Here is a 23,953-nt window from a genome sequence, read left to right as displayed (position 1 = left end):
TGTTTGTGCTAAAGGTGTGGAGGCATTACCTCTATGGGGTTAAATACCGAGTTTTCTCTGATCGCAAGAGCTTGAAATATCTCTTTGATCAGAAAGAGCTTAGTATGCGACAGAGGAGGTGGATGGAGTTACTGAAGGACCATGACTTTGAGTTAAACTACCATCCGGGGATGGCGAATGTAGTGGCGGATGCGTTAAGTCGAAAGTCGTTGTATGCTGCTTGGATGATGCTCCGAGAAGAGGAGTTGCTCAAGGCATTCGAGAGTCTAAAGATCGGTGTTCAAGAAGCGTCTGGGACTCTATTTTTGAGTCGATTGCAAATCTCAAGTGACTTTAAATCCGAACTCCTAAAGTCTCATCAAAACGATGACGTGTTACCGAAGGTGTTGCCAGCTATTAAGCAAGGGAAGCAGTGGAGAGTGTCATGGGATCAAGATGGGTTATGGAGATTCAAGGGCAGGATCATTGTGCCAGATATTGGTACGTTGCGGCAAGATATCTTAAAGGAAGCACACAAAAGCAGATTCTCTATTCGCCCGGGGAGTACTAAGATGTACCATGATTTAAAAGCAATGTTTTTGTGGTCGGGTATGAAAAATGATGTGGCAGAATATGTCTCAAAGTGTTTAACCTGCCAGAAAGTAAAGATCGAACACCAGAGACCTTCTGGGACGTTGCAACCTTTAGAGGTTCCGCAATGGAAGTGGGAAAGCATTGCAATGGACTTTGTGTCGGAATTGCCAAGGACTAGGGCCAGTTTTGATGCTATCTGGGTGATTGTGGACCAACTGACGAAAGCAGCTCACTTTCTACCCATTCGAATGAATTACACCCTTTAGGAGCTAGCACGATTATATATAAAGGAGATTGTGAGACTTTATGGTGTGCCTGCTACTATAATCTCGGATAGAGATCCTCATTTCACTTTAAGGTTCTGGGGTACATTTTAGAAAGCTTTCGGAACCCGATTAAGCTTGAGCACAGCTTACCATCCTCAAACTGATGGTCAATCCGAAAGGACGATCCAAACCTTAGAAGATATGTTGAGGGCTTGTGTTCTGGATCAGCCGGCGACACTACAAAAAAAAAGGGTTAAAATGGCATTGATATTAAGGCGGTTTTAAAGAACCGCCATAATATCAAGACATTATGGCAATTGTTGCTACTGCCGTAATTGGCTTTATATATTTTGGCGGTTCTGGTGATTATGGCGGTTTGAACCGCCGTTTTCTCACACATATAAAATGAAAAAAATTGTAATCCTGGCTCATTCAACGCCATTCTTCGTTCTAGCTAGGGCTTCTCCTCTCTGGTTACGATCTGGTTACACCAACAAACAACGTAAAGGTAAGAAACAACGTTCATCATCTCCTCTCTGAACAACGCTCTGGTTACAATCTCATCTCTAAACAAACAACGTTCATCATCTCCTCCATGTAAAGAAGCTCTCCAACAACGCCATTCTTCCTTCTAGGACTTCTCCTCTCTCCGCCGGTTACGATCTCTCCAGGTACCTCTCCCTCTCAAGTTAAATTGAAATGCTGTTTTATTTTGTTTTTTCTTTTGTGCTGTGGAGACGAAGATTCCGGCAAGAGGCAAGATTCTGGTGGCTACTGACCTCAGCATTTTGATTCCAGAAGGCACCGGTTTCTTTGTTTTTGTTTGGGTTAGGGTTTCAAAATTGCTTTTGGTGCTGATTTTTGGGGGTTTTTGTTTCTCTGCAGCTCTGTTAGGGATTTTTGGGTCTTCCTTGAAGCATTGGATTGATGTTGGTGTAGGGGTGATTGACGACGATCTCAGGTCTTCTTTCTTAACTTTACTCCCTCCTCTCTCTCTCTCTCTGAACTCAGATCTTCTATTGCTTACTTCTATTAAGGTGTTTCTCTAATCTCCGATCTCAGATCTTAGATCTCAGAAAAAACTGCTCCAATCTCAAACATGTAGTGCATCTCATTATTTGATTAACTTGTCCTTGCACTTAGATTTGATTAACATGCTGTAGTCCTTGTTTCATTTCATTCCTTCTGCTTCTTTTAGGCTGGCTGTCTTGGGCTTCCTTTTGTTTATATTTATTTTTGAACAATTTTAGTGGAATGGCTGTTGTTAGGTTATGGGGGTGTTGGTTTTGTTTCGGCCAAAAATCAATTACAGAGGATTGGGATGTGCGATTTTTACTTCCAACCCGTGACTCTTAATCATCTTTCATAAGTTTTTTTGTTGAAATTGATTGATAGTCTATTGAAATTTAAGGCTAAACTATTATTCAATGTTTTCTTTGTTGTATTCAATATATATGGTCCACACTACATTTTGTACAAGCATTTACCTTTTATGTGTATGATTATTCTTGTTTTGTAAATATTTTCATGATATTTGTTCTTTGAATGCCTTTGAATTTGTAGCCTTTTTATTTTTTTTATTTAATAACAATATTACTATACTTTATTTATTTATTTATATGCTGATTCATTTATTTATTTATTTTGGTAGAAGAAAATTCATCAGAGATAAGACATTATTTGTTGTGGCAAGTAAATGGAAGTGGAGATTCTGAGCATGTTTCAGTACCCAGTTTTAGTTTCACTTCTTGTTCATTGTTATTAGTGGAGAAACCTTGTTTCATTGTTCGCGTTGTTGCAGCTCGTTTATTAGGTAAGCTTCTCTGCATTAGTTTCAGTATTTGTTTTTTCTTCTGATATTTAGTGCGATTCTCATTTGTTCTGATATTTTTCTCTGCATCGTGTACTAGTCATTCTTCCTGGTGATTTTTGCTGTGCTCAATAAGTTTGTTGATGATTAAGTTATGAAACCATAGTAGTTATTGTTATTAGCTTGTTCTTCTGAAATCAATAACTATAATTGTTGTGTTGAATTCTCTTTGGTCAATATCTTTAAAATAGCATCTTATGTGACTAAGCATCAAATTGCTTTTCATGTTTTAATTCTTCTAAACTAAGTTTTTTATCTCTGAAAATTGGTAAAATTTATTTTTTTTCATGCTAGAATGTTTGACTTTGATGAACTTGCAATAGATGCTTTTTCTTATGATATAACTACATGAATTTATATGATCCTATTGAATTACTTCAGCCTCAGTGGTTAATAATGCAAATTTGGTAACTAATGCCAAGTTGTGCCTTATGTATTTCACATCATTAGTTCACTAAAAGGAAGATGGGGTCTTTATTGCTTCAATTGCTTTGCATCATATTCCTTGGGGTTCAAAGTTCAAACTAAAACTTCAATTGCTTTGCATCAAACACTCCCATTCCAAAATGCCAACATTCCCTACTAACTATGCATTTTCTATATTATTGTTTTATTTATACTTTTTCCCCTAATAATCATATCATTGATTTTTTTGGTTGAAACTGTGGCAATGGCCAGCTGGCTGGGCAGTGGATATACATATGCTATTAAGAAAAAAGTGAAACATAAAACATTTAATCTAGAATTCATATACTCTGCTTTTGTCTTTTCCTTCTTTTACTAATGCTAACCATTTGGAAAACTATTTTCTTAAAATAGTCAAAACAATTTTAAACGAAAATGTTTACTGTTGCTTATTATTAACTATTGTTTAGTTGTATTAAGGCCATTGTATTAAGAAGGACATTGTATCTCACAATCGCCACATATATCTTCTCATGTTATTAATTAATTAATTGTTAAGCATTACTTTTGGTTTTGGATACACATACTTAGTAAACTTTAAACTAAAGTGCTTTAGTTTGAGAATTTTATTTCTAATTTGGTATGTCCACAACTCGTGCCTCTCTCTAAGCTTACAAGTCAATGCTGTAAATTTAAAGAGTATAGGGGAAAGAGTGCATTCAAAGACACATGCACAAAGATATAGATGATGCTAGGAAAGGGGTCTCAAACTGAGGACAAAATAAAAAAATAGAAAGAAAAAATAGAAAAGTAAAGATAAACAAAAAATCAGTGGGAAGCATGTGCTTAGGCAGTGTAGTTTTACATTCCAATGGAAAGCTAATTAGACTCTTTCTTTAATGTTAATGCCTTTTTCTTTCTTTTTTCTTTTTTTAATTCCTTCCTAGAATTTGATCATACTACCATTGCATCTTTTTCACCAATGAGCTTGCATTTACGATTTTACTTGGTTGCCAATTAAATTATCGCATTGTCATCATCGCTATTTTTGTGTAATTAACAAATACCGTCACACAATTCTGGATTCGAATCTTATAAATTAATAAGAATTATTAGAAAATGAATATATTTTCAATTCAAATACAATTACCTCATATAGTAAAAGATATATGTATCTAAAAGAAAAGAATTAAGAGATTAAAGTGGCATGCGCTGACATACATAAACCTCAAGGAATTGATGCAAAGCAATTGAAGCAATTTGTGAAGACTTACTGAATTATAGTTGTTTGATTATTGACCAAGAGATTGTGTTTGCTTATACAGGTTGGAAAGAGAAAAGCCTTGTGATTTGATTACTAGGAAGTTGTTGTGCATAGGTATGGATCTGCTGTATATGAGTTAGAATGACATGTAATTATGAAACAATTGACACAGTGTTTTGTGCATTACCGAAACTACAGTGACCACAGAATTTTGTACTACTTTTTTACAATAAATTGACTATAGACTTTCTTCTATAAGTAGAGAGGCTGTTTTGATATTTGAACTTGTGATCTAGCAAAAATTTTACCATTCCACCCAGGATTATAGGAAAGTATTAGGAATATATAAATCTTCAAGAAAAAAGAAAAAAATTGCATTTAACTTGTTTAGTCCTTTGCAACTTTCATCTGCACTTCTAAAATTTCTTATTTACCTCATAGATGTCAGACCTGCAAGTAGTTTTTCCATTTCTATTGTAGGCTGCACACTATTTTGAGTTTATACATTTTTTATTATTTTGAGTTGAAAATTTTGGTTATATATATATATATATAAAGATAATATATCAATATGTCATTCTAGTTTACCACATGCATGCTGATTATTTGAAACAGGTTTTAGATCTTCTTCAACTTTTGCTGCTAGCTACTTTACTTTGAAAGCTTCAAGTTTTAATATTTGCTGGGAAAGAAAAAAGAAGGGAAATTATCATTTGAAAGAGGTAATTATAATTTTCTTATATTTTTTTTAAATACTATTTAAGTAAGTTTTTAATATCTAATTTGCATATAAAAGAATAAATTTCTCGCCTTTAGAATATATATAGAATTTTATTGAATAGATTTTTTAAAATCCCTATTTGTAGTCCCTCTTAGTCATGTCAATCGATAAGTCATGGATTGGAAAATCACGAACCACGCATGAGTATAAAGATGGTTTAAACAAGTTTTTGGATTTTGCTTTTGAGCATCGATCTCTCGTGGGTCGTCAGATTAAATGCCCTTGTCCGGTGTGTGGTTTTGGCAAGTGGCAAACAAGGGAGAAAGTTTTTGAACATTTAATAGTCAAGCCATTTCCAGAAAACTACAAAGTTTGGTATTGGCATGGTGAAGAAGTAGTTGGAGTTGGGTCACAAGTTCATCAAACTAGTCATATTGTACAAGATGATTCGACATCTCAGCATCCAATGGTAACAATGCTCAATGACGCGTTTGGAGCTGCTGGACCTGACTTGAATGAAGATGGAGATGGAGATGAAGACAACATAGAAGATGGAGATGGAGACAATGCAGCAAATGAAGAGCACAATGGAGAAAATGTAGAATTTTACAAGTTGTTAGAAGATGGCAATGAACAATTGTATGAAGGGTGCACAAAGTATTTAAAACTGTCTTTCTTAATTAGTCTGTATCACATAAAGTGCTTATATAGAATAAGCAACAAAGCCATGACCGAAATCCTCAAGTTATTAAAAGATGCTTTTGGAAATGCAAAGATTTCAAATACATTCTATGAGGCCAAGAAAACCATAAATAAACTAGGGCTTAATTATACCAAGATACCTGCTTGCCCTAATGACTGCATGTTATATTGGGGGGAGGATGAAGATTTGCAAGAATGCAAAAGATGCAAGACATCTAAATGGAGCGATTCTAAAAAGAAGAAACCAGCAAAGATCTTGCGATACTTTCCACTAAAACCGAGACTTCAACGATTATTCATGTGTTCTAAGACTGCTCAATCAATGCAATGGCATGCTTCGGCAGAAAAGAAAGATTCGAAGATGAGGCATCCGCGGGATTCTGAAGCTTGGAAGACATTTGATTTACTTCATGATAGGTTTGCCGAGGATCCTCGAAATGTACGTCTTGGTCTTGTAGCTGATGGATTCAACCCTTTTGGAGCTATGCGTACAAACTATAGCGTTTGGCCAGTGGTGCTTATTCCATACAATCGGCCTCCATGGGAGTGCATGAAGCCAACATCACTTATCTTGTCAATGATTATTCCTGGAGAGAAAATGCCGGGGAACAACATAGATGTATACTTACAACCTCTTATTAAAGAGTTAAAAGAGTTGTGGTATGATGGTGTTCAAACATTAGATAGGTTCAAGAATGAAATGTTTACATTGCGAGCAGCATTAATGTGGACAATTAGTGATTTTCCAGGCCTTAGTAACTTATCTGGGTGGAATGTACACAGTAAATATGCTTGTCCTACATGTAACTTCAACACTGATTCATATAGATTAAAGCATGGTGGAAAATGGTGTTTTTTGGGGCATCGCCGTTTCTTAGAAAGGGGTCATAAGTTTAGGCTAAGTCGTGCAAAATTTAATGGAAAAGTTGAGTTGAGGGATCCCCCAGCAGTACTAACAGGGTCAGAAATATTAGAACAACTTGAAGGAATCAATGTTTCATTTGGGAAGGAACTACAAGAAAGTAAAGGTAAGAGGATTCGACGAAAAGTTGTTGAAGAAGATGATGAATCGGGGATGTGGAGGAAGAAAAGCATATTTTTTGATCTTCCTTATTGGGAGTCTAACTTATTGCGCCATAATCTAGATGTTATGCACATTGAAAAGAATGTTTGCGACAATGTGTTATACACTTTGCTCAATGAGACTGGAAGGTCAAAGGATAATCTCAAAGCTCGTAAGGATCTTAAAGAAATGGGTATAAGGAAAGATTTATGGCCAGATGAAAATGGGAGATATCATCCATCTTTGTTCACAATGTCAAATTCCATGAAAGATATATTCTTGCGTACTATAAAGAATATTAGAGTACCAGATGGTCTCTCGAGTAATATTTCACGGTGTGTTGACCTGAAGCAAAGAAAGCTTTCTGGATTGAAGAGCCATGATTGCCACGTTCTTATGCAGCAACTATTACCCATTGCCATACGTAATGTGCTACCAGATAAAGTTACTGCAGTGCTAATAGAGTTGTCTTCATTCTTTCAACAGTTGTGCTCTAAAAGCTTAAGTCTTACAGAACTTGAGAAGCTCCAACCTCGAATAATCCTTACCCTTTGTCATTTAGAAATGTTGTTCCCTCCTTCTTTCTTTACAATCATGGTTCATTTAACCTGTCATCTAGTTGATGAAGCAAAACTCGGAGGACCAGTACACTATAGGTGGATGTATCCTATTGAGAGGTAAATATCACTTTTCAATCATTATTCATTTAACTTATCACTTAGTTATATCTTGCTTAGGTATTTAACCTGTCACTTAATTATACAAACTAGGTATTTAGGTCATTTGAAGTCCTATGTACGAAACAAAGCTAAATCAGAAGGTTCTATAGCTGAGGGATACGTGGCTGAAGAAGCTCTTACATTTTGCTCTCGATACTTAGAAGGGATTGAGACAAGATTTAATAGGCCACCACGTGTTGATGATCGTCCGGATGATAATTGCAGTACACATGTGGATTCTCTTTTTCCACAAATGGGGAACTCAAAGGGAGCTTTCACAGTATTTGAGTTGTCACCTATGGAAAAAAAACAAGCACATCGATATGTGGTTTTAAATTGTCCATATGTCAAACCGTTCATTGAGTAAGTGCTTAAGGATTTCCGTACATGTTTTTTATTTACTTGAAAATAGTTGCTTAGTTAGAGTTAAACTTTCATATCTGACAGTGACTTCAAAGATTTTGTACGAAGACGATCTAAGGGTAGAAGGCCTTCAAATGTAGAGATAGAAAAAAAAGTCAATAAAGATTTTGTTACTTGGTTTCCTGCGTAGGTAAATAGAGAAGTGATAATTTTTTGCTAATATTGAGCTAGTATTTGTGGATATAATAACTAATATCTCTATCATAATAGCTTATGAACCCAGATATTATGAATACTGTGCATGAGGATTTGAGATACTTAGCAAGGGGTCCATCACGATATGCCAAGAGGTTTTCTACATTTAGTATTAATGGGTTCTCCTTTCGAACTACCAATCGAGACAAAGGGTTAAAGACCCAGAATAGTGGAGTTTTTTTAATGTCTTCAACTCCTTGTGTTGCTAGCGCTAGTGATGCTGATGTTAGGAATGCTGATTTGTCATATTATGGCAAACTAGAAGATATTATAGAACTAAACTACAATGGCCGATTTCGGGTTACTTTATTCAAATGTAAATGGGCTGACACCACTAGAGAACGGGGCTGTAGAAAGGATAATTGGGGTTTTACTTCTGTTAATTTTTCACGAGTAATACACAGTGGTGACCGAGAGGAGGATGATCCATATATTGAAGCCTCACAAGCTCGAATGGTGTATTTTGTCAATGATGAAGTGAATAAAGATTGGAGTATTGTCGTGCATTTGAAGCCAAGAGATTCATATGATATGGGCGGAAATGAAGATGATGAAGCATGCGAGAATGAGCCATGGTTAGAGCAAAACTTAGATTCTTTATTTGAAAATGGTGATAATCTATCATTGTTAAGAGAAGAGGTAGATGATGAACTACTAGATAATGACATTGGAGAAGACGAACACATGTCAGAATAATAGGTGAGTTTTATTAATAAGTGGTTTATTATAGAAAAATAATTTTTGTCTACATTTCTTCTTTTTCAATTTAACTTTTGTTTGTAAATTTTACATAAATATGTTGTTTAGATTCATTAATTGATTTAATGGAACTATTAAACCTTGATGCACATTTTATTCTATATTTATTAATTATTTATTTGATCTATTATATAGATATGCCAAAGCAAAAGAAGTACAAGAATCTACTTAAAGCAGCAGCTGCAAATTCTTCACAAGACAAGTCAATAGCAGCTGCAAATTCATCCCGAGACAAGTCGGCAGCTTCAAATGCATCACAAGTCAAGTCCGTAGCAGCTGCAAATTCCTCCCGAGACAAGTCGGCAGCAGCTACAAATTCCTCCCGAAACAAGTCGGCAGAAGCTGCAAATTCCTCCCGGAACAAGTCAGCAGCAGCTGCAAATTCCTCCCGGGACAAGTCAGCAGCTTCAAATTCCTCCCGGGACAAGTCAGCAGCTTCAAATTTCTCCCGAGAGAAGTCGACAGCAGTTGCAAGTTCCTCCCGAGACAAGTCGGCAGCTTCAAATTCTTCTGAGCCATCATCAGTTGCTCCAACTATATCTGAGCATCCATCCGAACCTAAACGTAAACGTGGGCGTGAATCTAGGCATTACTGGACTGTTGATGCCATAGGTATGTAATATTCTCAACTGTAATATTCTCCAGCCACCTATCACACCATTTCTTTCACTCCTCTTCCTTTCCAAATTTCACTATCTTCCAATTTACATGTCCTTGTTCAGATTTTTCCCCAAATTAAATCACTTAGTAGGTTAATAGGGGGAACAATTTATCCTTGTGTTACGGTAGCTCATAGGAAAAATATGAATACATGATTGTAATTACTCTAATGTATCCTTTACTAAAATTATGTTACGAGTATATATAGTACATTATTTTCTTGTTTAAATAATGATATTTATCTTGCAGTGGATATTACTAATATTAGCCTATTTTCACCTTGATTCGGAATTCTGATGTATAATATATAGTATTATATATGTAGCTGTTACATTATACCCTACACAAGAATAATCTTTTATAATATATATCTATCATCATATGTTTTATTCTTTAGTTGCTCAATTACTCATTTATTTATATTTATTTATCTATTTTAGATGAATATGAAAATAGTACACGCCTTCATTTATTAGTGAAGGATGTGCATAATTTGCCAGAAGGTTTGCGCATAGTTGTCAATTTTGATAGACAACATGCAGCAATAGGAGAAGCAGCCGGACTCCTTGCAGGAGTTTGTGGGCAATTGGCCACTGATTGTGTAGCATTTCCAATCAGTTTTGATAAGTGGTCAGACATTCCAGAGAGCTTTTTTGAAAATCAATGGAATATTTTTTTCCAAGTAAGAAGATTACTTAAACTCTAAAGCTTATTTCTTTGTCATTATTTAGTTATATTTGTTAGTTAATATATATTCTTTGTTCCATATTAAAGGCTCGATTTTGCTTCAAAGTGTGTGATAGCTTGGCCAAACGATTTCTGCTCCAATCGCTTGGCAAAAAATGGAGGGAACATAGGATAAAGCTTTGGAATGAGTTTTATGATCCGAGGTTGAGTAAAACCGAGATCATAAATAATACACCAGAAGATATTGCTCTTGATCAATGGGCTTTATTCGTAGAATATCATTTGAAGCCTGAAACTCAGGTAAGTAATTAAGATTGTTAGTGAGTTCTATCACTGTTAGTGAGTAATTAAGACTGTTGGATTCACTGAGAGTTAATTATTTTGAAGCTGAACTTATTCAATGGTTTAAGTTGGCTGATAGGAAATTAAGTATTATATGGAATGTTGTGAATGCATGTTTAACTCTATTTAATTTTGTCCAAACTAATCTTGCAGAATCTTTGTAAGAGGAATCAAGAAATTCGGCAAAAACAAATAATTCCTCATACTTCAGGTGCTAAATCAATTGCAAGAAGAAGGGCTGAATCGGTAATCAAAAACATAAAATAATTATATATATATATATATTTGTTGATGTATTTGTGCTTCTATTTTTTCGGTGCTGAATAATTATTTGTTAGTTAGGTAGTATCTAGTAGGCATTCTGCATTCATTCATGCACATTTTCGTTCAACCTTGACAATAGTGCATCCAAAAGAATAGAAGCTGGCAGCATTTAGAAAAAGAAAGTAATAATAAACATTTAATCTTGCTTGCCACTTGGGTTAACTTAATGGCTTAAAACCTTCACTGAAAAACAGGGCTTTCAAACCAACTGAATCCATTCTTGAGAAAGGGATTGTAGAAGATTTTTCCCTATATAGTACATGAATCAAAAATATAAAATAATTTTTCCTAGCTTCCTTTTCTGCTTCTCTAAATTCCTTTTCTGCTTCTCAAATAGAACATATTGTTGCTGTTAGTTACTTAATTTTATGCATATCTTTTCTTGGATGATATATTTCTTGATTGAGTCTTTCTACTTTTCTTGAATTTAGACGGAAGAGACGGGAAAAGAAGTTAGTAGGGTTCAAATGTGGGATATCACTCACAAGAAAATAGATGGAAGTTATGTTAATGAAAAGGCTAAAGAAATAGCGGTAAGACTAAAGTGAAATAAGTAACTTGTTTGTATTTATTTTTCTTTCTTTTTTATAAGATAATATTATGTTTGATTCTTTCCCTTTCTTTTTATATATGTAGGAGAAGATTGAAGCATATAGTAGTCAACAAGCGGTGGAATCAACCGTTAATTCTCCTCTTGATGCTCTTGGAGTAGTTCTTGGGAAAGAGCACCCTGGTCGTGTTCGAGGTTTAGGCATGGGAGCTGTTCCAACAGTTGCTTTCAAGAACAACACTACAAGAATTAGTCAAATGAATTTAGGTTCTTCAAATGATGCTGGCACATCAACTACTTGTGGTCCAAATGTGCAAGAAGAGTTGGATACTGTTAAAGTGCAATTGCAAGCACTAGTATCCTATATTGCTTCTAAGGAAGGAGGAAAAATTCCAGTGGAATTGGCTAGAATGTTCCCTACTCAACAAATTTCACAGGTACAAAATACAATTTATGTTCTTAATACCTTATTCCATGTGTTATATTTGGACTCTTAAGAGAATCTGGGTCAATTTTAAAATTTGACTTTTGAAGCTAGCTTTAACTTTGTTAATTAAAAGCCCACCAACAATTGATTCCTATGAAAAGGTGCAAGCAAGAATGCTAAGAAACATTTTAAAGAAGCTAAGTTAATATTATAATAACCAAAATTAGATTGAAGTAGTAGCTAGCTAATGATGAATTAGATCCTTGTGGAGGCTCAAGCCCTAATCTTAGTTCAAGGTCTAATTCTGAAGATGATGAGAGACCTTGTTGACCAGAAATTTGATCCTCTTGCTATTGAAGATGATGATGAGGAGGAGGTGATGATGATGATTCTGAAAAGAGTGGTAACTGCCTCATCATCACAATATTATTATTATTGGTTTCATCGTCCATAAGTGGTTGATGAGGCACATTCAAAAGCTCTTTATTATTATTATCATTGTTACTACCAAGATTCCCCTCCAATAAAAATTGTTGATGATGAGTAGTTTGATTTGAAGAAGAAGAAAATTGTTGCTGTTCTTTGATCTTTGCTTTGTCCTTCCTATGAAGGTTCATGTGACCTCCAAGTACTTGTGCATTAGAGAATCCTCTCTTGCAGAAGTTGCTTTGTTGGATTATATATTAATAGTTTCAGATTCAATTTTATGTGATCTTTGATCTTTTCATTTTTGATTGAATAATTTTATATTAATAGTTTCAGATTCAGTTTTATATCCTTTTTTATTGTGCTCATAATTATATTTTTGTTGTAGGGATTAGATCAAGAGAGTGAGATTCCATCACCAAGAGAGTTAGGAAGTAGGTCTTCTGGAGCGAGCAACAAAGAAGCATGATCTTATATGATAAAGATTTCATGTATTAAGTATTATAGATATATGTTAAGACAAATTATTGAAAAATGTTATCTTAGATACTTTGTTTTTGGATTATGATTTTTTATTTTCGGAGACTGTGTATGAATTAAAAATCTTGTTATGATGTTTGATTCAAGGTTATGCTTTTTAGTTATTGAGATTTTAAAATTTGAGTTCTAAAAATGTCACTTTAAATACATAGTTTCAATCTCATTTTAAAAAGTATAAAATTGCAATTAGGTAAAAACGACGGCTAAAAATGCCATTTTAAACAAAAATGGTGCCATTATATCCTGGTAAAAATGGCAGTTAAAAAATGCAATTTTAAACAAAAATGATGCCATTAAATACTGGTAAAAACGGCGGTTATAAATGTCATTTTTAATGAGAAGGATGCCATTAAACCCAGGTAAAAACGGCGGTTAGAAACGCCATTTTAAACGAGAAGATGCCATTAAACCCAGGTAAAAACGGCGGTTATAAACTGCCATTTTAAACGAGAATATGCCATTAAATTCAGGTAAAAACGGCGGTTACAAACCGCCATTTTAAACAACCACAAAACCGCCGTTTTATTTGGTTAAAATGGCGGTTAAAAACCGCCATTTTAACCGCCCAAAAACCGCCGTATTATCCACTGGTTATTACGGCGGTTTTCAGAAAACCGCCGTAATAACCAGAATGGCGCCCAGAATTCCGGCGTTTCTTGGGGGCGCCATTTTCGGTAATAATGGCGGTTGTAACCGCCGTAATTACCTTAAAAAACCGCCATTTTAACCCTTTTTTTTTGTAGTGCGAGCTGGGATCGATATATGCTGCTAGTGTAGTTTGCGTACAATAATAGCTACCATGCGAGCATCGGAATGGTTCCGTACGAGGGTCTGTATAGGAGGAAATGTCAATCTCCGCTATGCTAGTATGAAACTGGAGAGAAAACCTTGTTGGGGCCAGAGATGATAGCTGAGACCACTGAACAAGTCAAGAAAATCCGAGATAGGATGCTCACTGTGCAGAGTCGTCAGAAGAGTTACGCCGATCAGAGGCGGAGGCCCTTGGAATTTGAGGAAGGAGACCATGTTTTCCTTAAGGTTACTCCAACGATAGGAGTAGGTAGGGCGATTAAATCAAAGAAGTTGAACCCTCGGTACATCGGTCCGTTTTAGATCCTGGAGAGGGTTGGACCGGTGGCATATCGGATGCCTCTACCACCCCACTTTTCAAACCTGCACGATGTATTTCACGTGTCGCAGTTTTGGAAGTATACCCCTGATGCTAGCCATGTGTTAGAACCTGAATCTGTTCAGTTAAAAGAAGTTTTGACGCTTCCGGTGACTCTGGTCAAAATTTACGATACTAGTATCAAATGGTTGCGGGGAAAAGAGGTTTTGTTAGTCAAAGTGGCATGGAGTCGAGCCGGTGTTGAGGAGTGATGAGGGAAAATCTATTCCTCACAAACTAACTGGAAAGTATACCGGGACGCATCAAGTAGTAAAACTCACCAGAGTGAGGTCGATCCTACAGGAATTGATGGATCCGGCAATTTTAGTTGGGTGATGAATTTAGTTAAGCTGACAGTGGGTGATTTGTGTGAAACTTGAATAACAAAAAGTAAATTGCAAGAAATCTAAAGAGCTAAAATGTAAATTGACAGAAACTTAAAGAGCAAGAAATTAAAAGAGCTGAATCTTAAATTACAAGAATTGTAAATGACTGAATCTTAAAGTGCAAGAAAGTAAAAGTGCAGAATCTAAATTGCATTGGAACTTAAACTGCTGAATTAATAAGGGAAATGGGTGTAGGGAACTAAAACAGCAATGAACAAATTAAATTGAAATGAAATCAGAGAGATCTTAATTGAAGAAAATTCAATGGAAGTGATTCATCAGGGATTGGAGATATCATAATCCTCATGAATCAATTGGGTTAACTCCTTTCTTAATCATATGAATAGATCTATGGCGGATTGAAATTGATTGGATACCAATTTCTTGGCAATCCAATCTCTCTAATCACAATCAATCTTGCCAATTCCTTGATCTAATTGTTATGAGAAGAGGTTAAGTGCATTTCTCTCATCCATAAGCCACACTAACTCCCAAGATCTCAATTCCTCTCGATTAGTGTTGATCAAGAGAGCAGTAAAGGATAGAGCTCCAAATCTAATGCAAGTGATTCCCCTTCCGAGGCTCACACAAGCATTCAATTGAATTAAACCCCTTCCGGAGTGAATAATTCACAAACAAAACAGAAGATATCCAATAGCAATAGAGCTCCTCCCCGTAATGAAAGTGGGGTTTAGTTTATCATTGCTCCAGTAAGCAGAAAAGAGAAAAATTGCATAAACTAAACAGAAAAGAAGAAAAGTGAAGAATGTAAAATCCTCAAAGTGTCAAAGTACAAAAAGACCTAAAAGAAAAGTCGAAGAAGATCTAAAGAAGTCTCTATTTTCAAAGTGTCAAAAATCCCTCTAATGATTCAATCTGGCAACTATATATATCAATTCAATCCTTCATCAAGTGTACTTGAAAGTCTTTTGAAGTGGGCCTTCCAATTAATCCAAAAATTTGCTTCCAGGAGAACGTAGCGCTCTTTGGAAGAACGGAGCACTCGTATACCCACGTGTGTGCGTTGTATGCACGTGCGCGTCGTTGTTGCTTCAGTAATTTTCACGTGTACGTTATACGCTATGACATATTTAATTACTGGATTTATAGTTGTTATAGTTTTCTGCTGAAATGAACTGAGCAAAAATCAGATTCGGAGTTAAGAAACTGCAGATTGTTGGATTCTGACTTGATCAAAGTAAATTTTCTGAGCTAATATCAATGGCACGCTCTCAATTGGTTGGAAGTAGACATCCAGGCTTTCCAGCATATATAATAGTCATACTTTGTCCAAGTTTAGATGACGTAACTGGCGTTGAAGCATTCATGCTGCATTCTGAGTTAACGTAGACAATTGCAATTGGATTAGCAAACAGTAAACTGGCGTTCAACTCAAGAAGCTTACACGTGTAAATTCAATGCTAGCCTAAGACAATCCGAAGTTTCTATCATATTACATATAAAAGATACTATTTAAAGATATAGTATCTTTAATGGGGGCTGGCCATTGGCCATGCCTGGACTTATCACTTATGTATTTCAAGTAGAGTTCTAACTCCATAGATTAAGTGTGGAGCTCTGCTGTTCCTCATGAATTAATACAAAGTACTACTGTTTTCTATTCAATTCAAGCTTATTCCTTCTCTAAGATATCCATTCGTACCCAAGAACATGATGAATGTGATGATTATGTGAAGCTCATCATCATTCTCACCTATGAATGCGTGCCTGACAAACACTTCCGTTCTACATGCAAACAAGCTAGAATGAGTATCTCTTAGATATCTAATACAGAGGACCGAGTCCGAGATTTTAGAATCTTCGTGGTATAAGTTAGAACCCATGGACGGCCATTATTGAAATCTGAAAAGTCTAACACTTGTCTGTGGTATTCTGAGTAGGATCTGGGAAGGGATGGCTATGACGAGCTTCAAACTCGCGAGTACTGGCGTAGTGACAGACGCAAAAGGATAGTTGATGAGCGGATTATTTATACGCTTTTTTGCATTGTTTTTAGTATGTTTTTAGTAGGATCTAGTTACTTTTAGGGATGTTTTCATTAGTTTTTATGTTAAATTCCCATTTCTGGACTTTACTATGATTTTGTGTGTTTTTCTGTGATTTCAGGTATTTTCTGGATGAAATTGAGGGACTTGAGCAAAAATCTGATTCAGAGGTTGAAGAAGGACTGCTGATGCTGTTGGATTCTGACCTCCCTGCACTCAAAGTGGATTTTCTGGAGCTACAGAACTCGAAATGGCGCTCTTCCAATTGCGTTGGAAAGTAGACATCCAGGGCTTTCCATCAATATATAATAGTCCATACTTTGGCCAAGAATAGATGACGTAAACTGGCGTTCAACACCAGCCTTCTGCCCAAATCTGGCGTCTAGCGCCAGAAAAGGATCCAAAAACCAGAGTTGAACGCCCAAACTGGCACAGAAACTGGCGTTCAACTCCACAAATGGCCTCTGCACGTGCAACACTCAGGCTCAGCCCAAACACACACCAAGTGGGCCCAGGAAGTGGATTTATGCATCAATTACTTACTCATGTAAACCCTAGTAGCTAGTTTATTATAAATAGGACCTCTTACTATTGTATTAGGTATCTTTGGTCTCAGTTTTATTCCATTGTTCATCTTAGGAGACTATTGATCTCGCTTAGGGGGCTGGCCATCCCGGCCATGCCTGGACCTACACTTATGTATTTTCATACGGTAGAGTTTCTACACTCCATAGATTAAGGTGTGGAGCTCTGCTGTTCCTCAAAGATTAATGCAAAGTACTACTGTTTTCTATTCAATTCTTCTTATTTCGCTTCTAAGATATCCATTCGCACCCAAGAACGTGATGAAGGTGATGATTATGTGTGACGCTCATCATCCTTCTCCCTTATGAACGCGTGCCTGACAAACACTTCTGTTCTACATGAATTAAGCTAGAATGAATATCTCTTAGATCTCCTAACCAGAATCTTCGTGGCGTAAGCTAGAATGATGGCGGCATTCAAGAGAATCCGGAAAGTCTAAACCTTGTCTGTGGTATTCCGAGTAGGATTTAATGATTGAATGACTGTGACGAGCTCCGAACTCGCGATTGCAGGGCGTTAGTGACAGACACAAAAGGATAGTAAATCCTATTCCGGCATGATCGAGAACCGACAGATGAATAGTCGTGCCGTGACAGGGTGCGTGAGCATATTATTCACTGAGAGGATAAGATGAAGCCATTGGCAAGGGTGATGCCTCCAGACGATTAGCCGTGCCGTGACAGGGCATTGGATCATGTTCCCGAGAGATGACCGAAAGTAGCCATTGACAGTGGTGATGTATCACATAAAGCCAGCCATGGAAAGGAGTAAGACTGATTGGATGAAGATAGCAGGAAAGCAGAGGTTCAGAGGAACGAAAAGCATCTCCATTCGCTTATCTGAAATTCCTACCAATGAATTACATAAGTATCTCTATCCCTATTTTATTATATAATATTCGAAAACACCATTATCACTTTATATCTGCCTGACTGAGATTTGCAAGGTGACCATAGCTTGCTTCATACCAACAATCTCCGTGGGATTCGACCCTTACTCACGTAAGGTATTACTTGGACGACCCAGTGCACTTGCTGGTTAGTTGTATCGAAGTTGTGACAAATTATGAATGTGTAATCACGATTACGCGTACCAAGTTGCTCACGTGCCAGGAATAGTTTGAGCCTGGACATCACAATTTCGTGCACCAAGTTTTTGGCGCCGTTGCCGGGGAATTGATTGTTCCTGTTTGGCGCCAAGAATCGTCTGAGATCCCAATCCCGGCAACAACACCAAGTTTTTGGCGCCGTTGCCGGGGATTGTTCGAGTTTGGACAACTGACGGTTCATCTTGTTGCTCAGATTAGGTAATTTTCTTTTTATTTTATTTTCAAAAATTTTTTCAAAAATATTTCTAAAATTTTCTCATCTGTTTTCAAAAAAAAAAAATAAATAAAAATGTTTTCAAAAATTTTTTTTTATTCAAAATTTTTAAGAATGAATTCTAGTGTTTCATGAAGCATGTTGAAGCCTGGCTGGCTGTAAAGCCATGTCTATTCCTTTGGGAATGAGTATGTCAGGCATGTCATATCTGAATTACATGCTGAAGCTTGGCTGGCCATTGGCCATGTCTAGTGTTTTGGACCGGAGCTTTCATTGAAAGCTTGGCTGGCTCATGAGCCATGTCTAATTCCTGGACTGAAGCTTTAGAATAAGAATGCAAGATTCCTGGAATTCATATTAAAAATTTTGGAATCCTTATTTTTCTTTTCATAATAATTTTCGAAAAAAAATCAAAAAAAAAATTAGAAAATCATAAAAATAAAAAATATTTTTCTGTTTCTTGTTTGAGTCTTGAGTCATGTTATAAGTTTGGTGTCACTTGCATATGCATCTTACATTTTTCGAAAATATCATGCATTCATAGTGTTCTTCATGATCTTCAAGTTGTTCTTGGTAAGTCTTCTTGTTTGATCTTGATGATTTCATGTTTTGTGTTTTTTTCTTGTTTTTCATATGCATTTTTCGTTTCTTAGAGTCTAAACATGAAAGATTTCTAAGTTTGGTGTCTTACATATTTTCTTTGCATAAAAATTTTTTCAAAAATATGTTCTTGATGTTCATCTTGACATTCAAAGTGTTCTTGGTGTTCATCTTGACATTCATATCATTCATACATGCATTCATTGTTTTGATACAAAAATTTCATGCATTGCATCTTTTTAGTGTTTTTCTCTTGCATCATAAAAATTCAAAAATAAAAAAAAAATATCTTTCCTCTTTTCTCTCATCAAATTCGAAAATTTGGATTGACTTTTTCAAAAATTTTTGAAAATCAAATTGTTTCTCATGAGTCAAATCAAATTTTCAATTTGAAAATCTTATCTTTCTCAAAATCTTTTTCAAAAAATCAAATCTTTTTCAAAATTATTAGTTATTTTCGAAAATTCCAAAAATATTTTTCAAAAATCTTTTTCTTATTTTTATATCAAATTTTCGAAAATAACATAATCAATTAGTGTTTTGATTCAAAAATTTGAAGTTTGTTACTTGCTTGTTAAAAAAGATTCAAACTTTAAGTTCTAGAATCATATCTTGTGATTTCTTATGAATCAAGCCATTAATTGAGATTTTAAAAATCAAATCTTTTTCAAAACTAATTTCAATTATATCTTTTCAAAAATATCTTCTTATCTTATCTTTTTCAAAAATATCTTTTCAAATATCTTTTCTAACTTCCTAACTTCTTACCTTTTCAAAATTTGTTTCAACTAACTAACTAACTTTTTGTTTGTTTCTTAACTTTTTCAAAACCACCTAACTAACTCTCTCTCTCTCATTTTCGAAAATATCTTCCCTCTTTTTCAAAAATTTCTTTTTAATTAACTAATTATTTTTATTTTTTATTTTTAATTTCAAAAATTTTCGAAAAAAAAAAATAATACTAACAATTTTCAAAAACCATTTTCAAAAATCACTAACTCCTTTTCAAAAATTTTCGAAAATTCCCTCCTTCTCTCTCATCTTATTCTATTTATTTATTTATCTACTAACATCTCTCCCTCACATCATCACCAAATTCGAACCCCCTCTTCTATCTGTGTTCGAATTTCTTCCTCCTTTCTTCTACTCACATAAGGGAACCTCTATACTGTGGTAAAGAGAATCTCTATTATTATTATTTTTCTGTGCCCTCTTCTTTGTCATATGAGCAGGAGCAAGGATAAGAACATTCTTGTGGAAGCAGATCCAGAACCTGAAAGGACTCTGAAGAGAAAATTAAGAGAAGCTAAAATACAACAATCCAGAGATAACCTTTCAGAAATTTTCGAACAGGAAAAGGAGATGGCAGCCGAAAATAATAATAATGTAAGGAAGATGCTTGGTGACTTTACTGCACCTAATTCCAATTTACATGGAAGAAGCATCTCCATTCCTGCCATTGGAGCAAACAATTTTGAGCTGAAACCTCAATTAGTTTCTCTGATGCAGCAGAACTGCAAGTTTCATGGACTTCCATCTGAAGATCCTTATCAGTTCTTGACTGAATTCTTGCAGATATGTGATACTGTTAAGACTAATGGAGTAGATCCTGAAGTCTACAGGCTCATGCTTTTCCCTTTTGCTGTAAGAGACAGAGCTAGATTATGGTTGGATTCTCAACCCAAGGACAGCCTGAACTCTTGGGATAAGCTGGTCACGGCTTTCTTAGCCAAGTACTTTCCTCCTCAAAAGCTGAGCAAGCTTAGAGCTGATGTTCAAACCTTCAGACAGAAAGAAGGTGAATCTCTCTATGAAGCTTGGGAAAGATACAAACAGTTGACCAAAAAGTGTCCTTCTGACATGCTTTCAGAATGGACCATCCTGGATATATTCTATGATGGTTTATCTGAGCTATCAAAGATGTCACTGGACACTTCTGCAGGTGGATCCATTCACCTAAAGAAAATGCCTGCAGAAGCTCAAGAACTCATTGACATGGTTGCTAATAACCAGTTCATGTACACTTCTGAAAGGAATCCTGTGAGTAATGGGACGCCTATGAAGAAGGGAGTTCTTGAAGTTGATACTCTGAATGCCATATTGGCTCAGAAAAAAATATTGACTCAGCAAGTCAATATGATCTCTCAGAGTCTGCATGGAATGCAAGCTGCATCCAATAGTACTCAAGAGGCTTCTTATGAAGAAGAAGCTTATGATCCTGAGAACCCTGCAATAGCAGAGGTGAATTATTTAGGTGAACCTTATGGAAACACCTATAACTCATCATGGAGAAATCATCCAAATCTCTCATGGAAGGATCAAAAGCCTCAACAAGGCTTTAATAATGGTGAAAGAAATAGGTTTAGCAATAGCAAGCCTTTTCCATCATCCACTCAGCAACAGACAGAGAACTCTGAACAAAATACTTCTAATTTAGCAAACTTAGTCTCTGATCTATCTAAGGCCACTGTAAGTTTCATGAATGAAACAAGATCTTCCATTAGAAATCTGGAAGCACAAGTGGGCCAGCTGAGTAAAAGGATCACTGAAATCCCTCTCAGTACTCTCCCAAGCAATACAGAAGAGAACCCAAAAGGAGAGTGCAAGGCCATTGACATAAGCACCATGGCCGAACCTACAAGTGGAGTGGAGGACGTGAATCCCAAGGAGGAAGACCTCCTGGGACGTCCAGTGATCAATAAGGAGCTTCCCTCTGAGGAACCAAAGGACTCTGAGGCTCATCTAGAGACCATAGAGATTCCATTGAACCTCCTTATGCCCTTCATGAGCTCTGATGAGTATTCCTCTTCTGAAGAGAATGAGGATGTTACTGAAGAGCAAACTGCCAAGTTTCTTGGTGCAATCATGAAGCTGAATGCCAAACTATTTGGCATTGATACTTGGGAAGTTGAACCTCCCTTGTTTATCAATGAACTGAGTGATCTGGATCAACTGACATTACCTCAAAAGAGACAGGATCCTGGAAAGTTCATAATACCCTGTACCATAGGCACTATGATATTTAAGGCTCTGTGTGACCTTGGTTCAGGAATAAACCTCATGCCCCTCTCTGTAATAGAGAAACTGGGAATCTATGGGGTGCAAGCTGCTAAAATCTCACTAGAGATGGCAGACAGCTCAAGAAAACAGGCTTATGGACAAGTAGAAGATGTATTAGTAAAGGTTGAGGGCCTTTACATACCTACTGATTTCATAGTCTTGGATACTGGAAAGGAAGAGGATGAATCCATCATCCTGGGAAGACCTTTCCTGGCCACAGCAAGAGCTGTGATTGATGTTGACAGAGGTGAAATATCCTTCAATGGAATGAGACTCCCTTATGTTTAAAACTCAAGGATCTCCCTCTGCAACCATGGAGAGGAAGCAGAAAAAGCTTCTCTCCAAGCAGAGTCAACCAGAGCCCCCACAGTCAAACTCTAAGTTTGGTGTTGGGAGGCCACAACCAAACTCTAAGTTTGGTGTTGAACTCCCATATCCAAACTCTAAGTTTGGTGTTGGAGAGTCTCAACAAAACTCTGCACATCTGTGAGGCTCCATGAGAGCCCACTGTCAAGCTATTGACATTAAAGAAGCACTTGTTGGGAGGCAACCCAATGTTTATCTAATTTTATTTTCATTGTTTTTCATGTTTTCTTAGGTTCATGATCATGTGGAGTCACAAAATAAATATAAAAATTGAAAACGGAATCAAAAACAGCAGAAGAAAAATCACACCCTGGAGGAGCATCTGTCTGGCGTTCAGCGCCAGAACAGAGCATGGTTCTGGCGCTGAACGCCCAAAATGGGCAGCTTCTGGGCGCTGAACGCCAGAACAGGCATGGTTCTGCGTTCAACGCCAGAAATGGCACACAGATGGGCGTTGAACGCCCAAAATGGCCACCAACCTGGCGCTGAAAGCCCAGAGTTGGGTACAAAGGATTTTTATATGCCTAATGGGTGCAGGATGTAAATCCTTGAACACCTCAGGATCTGTGGACCCCACAGGATCCACTCAGGATCTGTGGACCCCACAGGATCCCCAACTACTTCCACTCACTTCTTCTCACCACTTCTTTCACACAACCCCATAAACACTCTTCCCCAAAAACCCTTCACCAATCACCTCAATCTCTCTTCCCCATCAATCTTCACCACTCACATCCATCCACTCTTCCCCATAAACCTACCTCATAAACTCACCTACCTTCAAAATTCAAAACCAATTTCCCACCCAAACCCACCCATATGGCCGAACCTTAACCCCCTTCCTTCCCTATATAAAGACCTCCATTCTTCATCAAATTCACACAACACACCCCTCTACACTCTCTTGGCCGAAACCACATCTCCCTCTCCCTCTCCATATTTCTTCTTCTTCTTCTTCTATTTTTTGTTTATTGCTCGAGGGCGAGCAATATTCTAAGTTTGGTGTGGTAAAAGCATAGCTTTTTTGTTTTTCCATTACCATTGATGGCATCTAAGACCGGAGAATCCTCTAGAAGAGGGAAAGGGAAGACAAAAGCTTCCACATCCGAGTCATGGGAGATGGAAAGTTCATCTCCAAAGCCCATCAAGACCACTTCTATGATGTTGTGGCCAAGAAGAAGGTGATCCCTGAGGTCCCTTTTAAACTCAAAAGAAATGAGTATCCGAGATCCGACATGAAATTCAAAGAAGAGGTTGGGAAGTTCTAACAAATCCCATCCAACAAGTCGGCATCCTAATGGTTCAAGAGTTCTATGCCAATGCATGGATCACCAAGAACCATGATCAAAGTAAGAACCCGGATCCAAAGAACTATGTTACAATGGTTCGGGGGAAATACTTAGATTTTAGTCCGGAGAATGTGAGGTTGGCGTTCAACTTGCCATACATGGAAGAGAAGCACGCCCCTACACAAGGAGAGTCAACTTTGATCAAAGGTTGGACCAAGTCCTTATGGACATATGTGTAGAAGGAGCTCAATGGAA

General features: G+C 36.6%; 3 protein-coding genes and 1 non-coding gene across 4 annotated transcripts; 3 read left to right on the top strand and 1 right to left on the bottom strand.

Moving 5' to 3' along the window:
* Window positions 1-224: 224 nt before the first annotated feature.
* Window positions 225-8,750, top strand: LOC112784619 (uncharacterized). The gene is made up of 4 exons (XM_025827887.3): window positions 225-689; window positions 5,245-7,541; window positions 7,635-7,946; window positions 8,031-8,750. Exons 1-4 carry the CDS (start codon window positions 225-227, stop codon window positions 8,134-8,136), a joined length of 3,180 nt encoding a protein of 1,059 aa, XP_025683672.3. The 3' UTR covers window positions 8,137-8,750.
* A 347-nt stretch (window positions 8,751-9,097) lies between these two features.
* LOC112785847 (uncharacterized) lies at window positions 9,098-11,185 on the top strand. Its single transcript, XM_029296601.1, has 5 exons — window positions 9,098-9,572; window positions 10,061-10,302; window positions 10,395-10,607; window positions 10,803-10,895; window positions 11,168-11,185. The coding sequence occupies exons 1-5, from the start codon at window positions 9,098-9,100 to the stop codon at window positions 11,183-11,185; spliced, it is 1,041 nt and encodes a 346-aa protein (XP_029152434.1).
* A 124-nt stretch (window positions 11,186-11,309) lies between these two features.
* On the top strand, window positions 11,310-12,853 carry LOC114926079 (uncharacterized). Its single transcript, XM_029296433.2, has 3 exons — window positions 11,310-11,506; window positions 11,610-11,960; window positions 12,765-12,853. The coding sequence occupies exons 1-3, from the start codon at window positions 11,441-11,443 to the stop codon at window positions 12,843-12,845; spliced, it is 498 nt and encodes a 165-aa protein (XP_029152266.1). The 5' UTR covers window positions 11,310-11,440; the 3' UTR covers window positions 12,846-12,853.
* Window positions 12,854-20,741: 7,888 nt separating this feature from the next.
* On the bottom strand, window positions 20,742-20,849 carry LOC112788232 (small nucleolar RNA R71). Its single transcript, XR_003195606.1, has one exon. It is a non-coding gene; the product is annotated as a small nucleolar RNA R71 (small nucleolar RNA).
* Window positions 20,850-23,953: the final 3,104 nt, after the last annotated feature.

This window comes from Arachis hypogaea, chromosome 20 (assembly GCF_003086295.3).
Source record: "Arachis hypogaea cultivar Tifrunner chromosome 20, arahy.Tifrunner.gnm2.J5K5, whole genome shotgun sequence".
NCBI lineage: Eukaryota > Viridiplantae > Streptophyta > Magnoliopsida > Fabales > Fabaceae > Arachis > Arachis hypogaea.
Note: the sequence above shows the minus strand (reverse complement) of the source record. Positions and strands in the feature narration are given on the sequence as shown.